This window comes from Xyrauchen texanus, chromosome 44 (genome assembly GCF_025860055.1).
Source record: "Xyrauchen texanus isolate HMW12.3.18 chromosome 44, RBS_HiC_50CHRs, whole genome shotgun sequence".
In the NCBI taxonomy this organism is placed as follows: domain Eukaryota; kingdom Metazoa; phylum Chordata; class Actinopteri; order Cypriniformes; family Catostomidae; genus Xyrauchen; species Xyrauchen texanus.
Genome location: NC_068319.1, coordinates 5,558,537 through 5,566,938, shown reverse-complemented (window position 1 = coordinate 5,566,938; position 8,402 = coordinate 5,558,537). Strand labels below are relative to the sequence as shown.

At 37.4% G+C, this 8,402-nt stretch overlaps 1 protein-coding gene across 4 annotated transcripts in view; it reads right to left on the bottom strand.

Annotated features, from left to right (window-relative positions):
- Positions 1–8,402, bottom strand: part of LOC127636836 (multiple C2 and transmembrane domain-containing protein 1-like) — a 47,341-nt gene that overhangs the window by 15,579 nt on the left and 23,360 nt on the right. For all 4 annotated transcript variants that reach the window (XM_052117600.1, XM_052117596.1, XM_052117599.1 and 1 more), the window contains 4 exons: positions 5,766–5,868; positions 4,088–4,190; positions 3,637–3,738; positions 3,408–3,482 (listed from right to left, as the gene is read on the bottom strand). In XM_052117600.1, the coding sequence (XP_051973560.1) occupies positions 3,408–3,482; positions 3,637–3,738; positions 4,088–4,190; positions 5,766–5,868 (383 nt within the window). The remainder of the gene's footprint in view (positions 1–3,407; positions 3,483–3,636; positions 3,739–4,087; positions 4,191–5,765; positions 5,869–8,402) is intronic.

Here is an 8,402-nt window from a genome sequence, read left to right as displayed (position 1 = left end):
TCTCTTGTCCATACTATGACATCCGTCAAGCTCCAAAAATCACATACGCCATAAAAGCAACAGAATAGCAGTCCATACAACTCAATAGGGCCGAGTAAAAACATCGATTTTCTGAATAATCGTGATCTTCATTTGAACGATCCTGATATTGATTCTTTAAATCACAAAATTGATCTTTTACTTTAACTTTTAGGTTTACATTAGTTTTGGTTGTGTCTGTTCAATAAACACCATTTGAACTTCACAGTTTGGGCCCTGTTGTTAATTATAATTAATATATTAAGTTAGAAGATTCCCTGAATTTCTTTAATATGCAAGCAAAATGGACTTTATAACTGAAATATACCCAAATGTATCAGCATCAAATCAAATGGCATCAGAATTAAATCCATAGGTAGTGAATCGGAATCAAACCTATTTCTCTTTGGAATCGAATCAAAAGTTTGAGAATCTAAATTGAATCAAATTGGGAATATTTATCAATACCCAGCCATACAACTCATGCGGTATATTACATAAGGTATAACATTATAAAGCCTAATTTATACAATGGAAGAAGCCAAACCTTTTCTCCTAAAAGAACTTAAGCACCCTAGGTGAACGAAACCTAGATTAATGATTATATTATTCAGTGTGTTGTTTGTTTTAAAATTAGTTAGTTGACGGTGACGTCCCAGAGGGTTATCAACTCTCCGGCAGACAACAAATCAGTAGGTCAAGAATTTCAGGGATGTGCGCAAACAGAAATTTCATGAAAAATCACCTTATCTGAACAAAAAAAGTCAGATTTTTTTTTTAGGCGAACTAAACGAATCATGCGTTTAAACTACAAGCGCCGTTGTTTTAAAATTCGTTTGTTGAGAAAAAGAAAAAAAAATCATCACATCCAAACCACACCCACGATTTTACTCAATTATCAAAGCTCTTTGACTAACCGAGTTCCCCTAGGTTAGCCTGTGTGTGTGTGAACGAACACCTTAACAGAACAAAAATGTAAGTGCACTTCGCTATAATTTAGGCGAACTAAATGAAAGTGTAAATCAGCATTTTGTTTTCTGAATCCATATGATAGCTTCGTGTGAAGACAAAAATGTTAATTGTGATTCACTAAAAATTCGCACCCTAGGCGAAGGGAGCTTACGTTTATACTAATGCCGAGTTTACACTACACAATGTTAAGCCCAATTTTCGATCGTGGTCAGTTTTGTGGAGATCGGCGACAAAGCCTGAAATCGTAGGCAAATTGGAGCTTGCACCGATGAGTGATGATCGCAATGAATGAATTCTCAAAAACGCGATCTGAGAGAATCGCCGATGCGTTACCGATATCAGCGAGATATCTAGAATGTTAAATATCTGGACCTGTCTGCGATTCCAAATCGTGCAAAGTGAAATTGACTGAATACAACAGCAGCTTTGACCTACAGCCAATGAGAGAGCAAGAAACGGGGCACGGGAAGTTTCAATGGGAGGAGTCCCGATGTACCTGCAACAGAACATCAACTAGCAAGTCTGCGGTATCAAGAGAGTCTCATTGGACCGAAGAAATGGAGGAAAATTAGTGGAACATTGGCAGGAGCACCAGTACATGTTTGATGTTTCCTCTGAACTGTACCACAACCGGGTGGAGAAAGAGAAGAGTTGGAGAGAAATTGCAAATTCTCTTGGACAGTCAGGTTTTTCATATTGTAACTAATAAAATATATGATACCTTTAGTGATTTAACATGAAATACATAACATATGATCATGCATTTGTTTCGTATCTCGTATCACTTCTCGCGTGTACTCTGTTGTGAAACGTAATTTGGAGTCCAGGCAGAGTCGTCGGGGATTCATCAATAGTGAAATGTCTTGTAATGTGTTCACCCTTGTTGCTGACTCGTCACGTAATTTGAAAACGCAGTGACTTCCATGACAAGACAGACAGTTGTGTAATATGAACATACCACGATCCGACATCTTTGAAAGTCATGTAGTGTGTAGGAGGCGTAAGGGCTTCAATGTTTCAAAATTAGTTTGGTGAGGTTGACGTCATGGAACATTGTTGACTCTTGTCGGACGACATATCAGTAGGTATCACCAGCACTCTTCGACTAGTTATGTGTATGAACAAACACCAGCTGAACCAAAATATAAGTGCACTTCGTCATAGTTGTAGGCAAAATAGTCTTTTAGCCCAGTTAGTGTAAATTAGCCTTCAGTCTTCTGAATCCATATATAGCTTTGTGTGTGAAGACTGACATTTTTATTGTTATTCACTAAACATCGTAACAATAAAGCTCATGTCCAGATTTTAAAAATGGCATTATATTATATTATACAATTTATTTTATACTAATTTATACAATGGAAGAAGCCCAACCTTTTTTCTCTTGAACAAACTAAAGCACCCTAGATAAACGATGACAGTGCATTGTTTTAAAATGAGTTCATTGAGGGTTACGTCACAGAAGGTTATCAAGTCTCAGAGGGAAAACAAATCAGTCAAGAATAACAGAAATATCATGAAATGAACACCTTAGCTGAACAGAAATGCCAGTGCAATCCTGAATGAACTAAAGCGCCATAGACAAAAGAAGCCTACATTTATAGTACAGGCATCAACGTTTCAAAATTAGTTAGGTGAGGTTGGCGTCACAAAAGATTGTCGAATTTTTGCAGATGACATATTAGTAGGTAAGCCAATCAACAATGCTCTTCGACTAATCCAGATCTCCTAAATGAAGAGTTTTCAGTTTAAAGCTTTTTGGTTGCATTCAAAGATTTTAAAGTGTTTAAGCTTAACGTTACCCTTTCTAGTGATTTCAATAAGGAAAGATTTGAAGATTTTACCAAACCGTTTTGGGCAAATAAGCTTAAAAAAAGTTATTTGCATCCCTATCATGAATGAACAAAACATTAGTGAATTTCATATTTTTAGTGAACCAAACAAAACCTGTTCGCCCAGTAAGTATAAATTAGCCTTATGTTGTCTAAATCCATACAATACATGCAGCTTTTTGTAAAGACATACATTTAAATAATTATTCACCAAAAATACACTTAACTAATAAAAGTTGGCATCAAGATAAATAATTATGTGTCAATGTAATTGACCCCAAACCTGCATTGGTTCTCACGTATGTAGTGACTCAGTTTCTTTTTTACAATGCTATCGTTTGACTTCAGAAGACTTGGAATATGGTGCACGTATGGAGTCGTATGGACAACTTTAATAGAGCTTCTTTGGTGTTTATTTGTACTTTTTGGAACTTGACAGATGCCCAGATCACTATGAACTGTCATTGTAAGAGCTGGGTAAAAAAATTCTTCTAACAACTACTCATTTTGCGTACCACAGGAAAAGATACCAGCCTATAGTTTGGAACAACATGATGGTACAGAAATGTAAGGGTATCTTATTACCTGTTTAGAGACTTTGCACTCTTCCTCAACATACTTCTGTTCCGGTGGTTTGAACGTACGCAAACTGGCTCTCACCTTGAAAGAGATGCACAAAACCTATGATTTGTTTTAATTAGTGCCCCAGTTCTCAATGCATCAGCAATTATTGCATATTTGATGGAGTGAAAAAAAAAACACCATGGAAACAAAAGAGACAACATCCAGCGCTTCGGGCGCAATGCACACTTACGCCGTTGAAGATGACGTCTGCTTCGAGAAAGATGACCCCTTTTGTTGGCCCTGTCAGCTCCTTGTTTTTCAAGACGTACGCCTTCTGTTCACTGTTGCGGATCTGTGTGAAGAAGACGTGACAGCCTGCTGTCTGGCAAAGCCCCAACAGACCCCCCCGCTCGGCTGACCCCTGATCTCCCAGCAGCTGCATCAAACAGCCAGCCGCACATTCCCCACCACCCCTCCCCTCCTTCCAGCACTTCCAACTCTGACAAGTACCTGCTCATTACCAGCATCCCTCTGTCACCGAGACACTACACAGCCACCGGGAGGCACAGCTGTGCGTGCTTTAAAAGAATCGCCACAATCAATCTTGGCATTCGGCAGGTCTATTTACTTCTATAAAAGCGTTAAAACCATGTGGGTCTGAGAATTTGGAGGAACTCAATGGGGTAAAATTAAGAGCTTACGTTTAATAAAGGGATGGCCACTTTACCCAGGAAATCAGCACTGCGGTCTCGATCCTCGTCATACACGGTGACTTCCAGCACAGAGTGAATGTCTTTCACATTGCTGTAAAGTGAATAAGAGTTTTCACCATAATCCCAAGGGAAACTGAATGTTTAGCAGAAAAATATGTAGGTGGGACTTTTTTTTTTAATCGATCAGGATTAGATTGCATTGTGAAATGGTAGGCTATGATGTTATTAGTGGTGCTTAAAGCGTTATACTTCTGCACCGTTTGTGATACGGACATGTTTTACACCACAAATACACTGGAAAACTACATCTTTTTAATGTAGAAAATGTAAAAATCTAATTGTAACACTTTCTTTGAAGCCCATATTTATAATGCATTGCAAAGGCATTATAAATGCTTTATACTGCATTTATAATGTCTCATAATACACCTTATAATAAGTTATAACATCTCATCAATACTTATAACTACAGTTATTATATATTATAAGACTTCCCTTTAGATTATAATGCATTATAACAAAAGCAACATCTAATTTTAACGCAAAATAAGCTAATAAATGTAATTGTATAAGTGCTGTATAGTGTAAACAGTCAAAAGTCTTTATGACGTGATCATATTATAAGTGGTCTTTGCTTGCTTTAATTAAAGTTACAAAAGCAATATCTTCTTATAAACAGCCATAGCATAAAGTTGTAACATACAATACATTACAAGTCAAACTTACAGTATATAATGGAAGTTATTTATAAAATAAGTCTCCAAATAAGATGTACAAACATTAAATTCTATTGAATAGAGTACAGTGTAGAATCATATATCGTAGTTTGATATATAATTTTTTTATTTTTAGTCTTGGGTGTGTTTAAATATGTAATGTTGATCACACATATAGAGTTTCTGATATATTTGAACCTTGTAGCTTTACAAGTGTTTTTCGTAATATCTTAAAATTAATATTGAATGTGTGTTATTTTGTATGTTGTACATGTGTACTGTATATAACTTCCAGCTTGACTTGTAATGTCTTTTACCCACTTAAAACATTCTTACGGATGTTTTTAAGACATTGCTTTTGTCACTACTTAAAGCATACCTATTATACTTTATATATTACAAATATATATAATACATTATAACTTCTGCAGTTAAAATTAAATGTAGCTTGTGTTATAATGCATTATCCCCAAGGTATAACTATGTATAGGTAAGTATTATAATTGTGGTTACAATTATTTATAACATATAATAAGGTGTATTATGAGACATTACTAATACATTATAAATATGGGCTTAATAGAAAGTGTTACCAATATGGTTTGTTTGTATTTTTGCCACCAATGCAGCCTGTGGTCATTTCATAGGTAGAGCAAGTTATGAAAACTATCGTGTTTTATTTTTCTTTAGATTAACATGCACTAATGAATCATGCACAAAAATATTATTAAGAAAGGAAATTAGGTCAATTTTGATTTCATGTTGCCTTTAATATAATGAATTGCACAATCAAGCCAAACTGTAACTTGAGTTTAGGTTTTGTGAACTCAATCCACTCAGCTTGAGCTCTTGTTTGAGTCCTTGTGTCAGAACAGTCAGTGGTGAATATTCTAATTTATCATCTATTGGCAGCAACAGTGGATGTGTATAGTATAGTTAGAGTAACTCACAAGGTGAAGACTTTATTCCACTCTGGGTTCAGTGTTTTGTAGACTGTGTGTGTCTGCAGCCGATCGTTACAGAGCTCCGCTACACAGAATGGGTCACTCTTTCCTGAAACAAAACATAATATAGAAGTCATTTAAATAAAATACCTAAAATAGGTTTTAAATACATTTAAAATAACTTGTAAGTCTATAGTTACAAAGCTTAACATTTTGGTGGTTTGTATGCTACAAGTATAACATAGGGTACAACAGTTACTAAAGACAAACCTAAAGGAAAATGTTACTTTTTATTGAATATTGATGGAGCAACAGGATTTGTGTGAAGAAATAATAATAATAATAATAATAACGGAAGGTGGTTTTGATTAAAATTAATTAAAAGGCCATCTATACTTGTGGTAAAAAGCCCCCAGAGGGATTCTAGTGATATCATGTAAATAAAAGGGACAATAGTTATAGGGCCAAATTTGTCAACTTAGTCAAAATTTATTTTGATTGGATCAGTCAACGTGAGCCCACTTTGAACAATTAAAGAAAATCTATTCGCCCCACTTAATAAAAACAATGTGTTTTATAAGCACATTTTTACTCGATACTATCCTTTCACTTATTGCACAGCTTTAAAAAACTTTTGATTTAATCACCTTGAACAAAACGTAATCACAAATAAGTATTTTGTATCAAAATAAATGTGATAATTTCAGGGATTCTCATTAGCTACATAAATCTGCAACATTTTCAAAATGATAAAATAAAACATCAAATTACCTCAAAATTAAACTTTAGACGTTACAATGATCTTAAGGATCAGGAATGTAATGTGAATGTTGTTAGTGCAGACTATTGCATCCAGGAATTACTACCTGTTTTGTATTATTATTATTATTATTATTATTATTATTATTATTATTATTATTATTATTGCTATGGGCCTTTAATTGATATGACTGAGATCTGCAACCTGACCTGCTACCTGCTTTTAAATATCAATAAGTATATACTAATAAGACTGTAGTACTCTCAGCTCCGTTTAACACATTATACCATGTTTAAATCCATCCCACATAAGTCTGCAAATTTTCCCCACATTTTGTGTAGAAAATATGAAAAAATTTGGTGTGATTTAATAATGTTGGGGGTGGAAAATGTGTATAAGCGATAAAGATCAGATTGAAAAATTGGAGTAGCGCTTGAAGGCTCTTCATTAAATATTTTTTGGTAACACTTTACAATAAGGTTGTCACAGTTCCGGCATTTGCGCCGGCTCATACTGTTGTTTGTTTTTCTCTCTCCCTTGTGTCTCACAGGTGAAGCTGGCACATGTGATCAGCGCTTCTATGGGAGGTGCTGATCACGGCAGTGATTTACTCGCCCGTTCCACCTGCTTGTCTCTGATTGCACCCTCTACTTATTCCTTGTGTTTCCCCTCTTGCTTTGCCAGTTTATTGTTCGATGTCAAGTGTTACCATGCTCTCTCGTTTAGTTGGATCTTGCTCGTGTGTCTGTTGGTTGAACCTACGGAGGAGGATTCCTCGGTCTCTGCCCGTGTCTCGAGGGAGAATCTCATCTGGGCTTTGCTACACACCACACCAGCTTCAACGGACTCTCTTCGGATTGCTCCTGACTTCCATAATGCAAACACTCATCATACTAACACACTCTTTCCTTAGCCTATTGAGCGGCTTATGTTTGACTTTTTTGAGGGACTGTCATTAATAAATTCATTGAACTATTTCCCTCTGTGTTTGGGTCCCTTTGACTCCCCTCACCCTCTGACAGAATAAACTGGCCAGCATGGACTCAGCGGAGGATACTACTCTTTGCTCCAGAAATGATGGCTTCACCGCTTGCAGAACTCACCCCGATGGTCCAGCAGCTCTGCCCTCCTCTCGATCCCAGTCCTGTGCAGGAAACACCCCCATCTCCTTCAGCAGCTTCTCGCACCCCATGACGACCAGAGGTGTGCATCCTACCTCCAGCTCCGTTCTCAGGTGAGGGATTTGTTAGAGCTTTTCCCTTACAATGCTCAGTTCTTCTCCTTGCAGCCCTCCACTTTTTCATCAGACATGATGAAGATTGCATGTGTAATCACACTCCTCTCGGGGAGGGCGGAAGAATGGGGCATGACAGTGTGGGATAACCGACATCCGTGCTGCTCCACCTACAAAGATTTCTCCTCTGAACTATGCTGTCTCCCTTGTCCAGTCTTGTGTTTCGTTGCAGGATGAGCCGGTGCATTTTTCTGGAGTACCATTGGCGTAGCATGACTTGAGGGCAATGTTAAGCCAGTCCCGCGCCATGACCCTCCATCCTCATCGCCCGTATGACTGTGCAATTGAATTGCTTCCTGGGACCTCTCCTCCTCGTGGATGGCTGTATTTACTCGGCTCCCGAGAGGGAGGCCATGAAAAGTTATATAATATATTCTTTAGCAGCCGGTCTCATCCGCACTTCCTCATCATCCACAGGGGCGGGGTTCTTCTTTGCGGAGAAGAAGGATGGCTCGCTTAGACCCTGAATAGATTATCGAGGGCTGAATGACATCATGGTGAAGAACCGTTATTTTGCCGTTGATGTCCTCAGCCTTGCAGGGAGCATCCGTCTTCACAAAGTTGGAGACACATGCAACGCTTATCACCT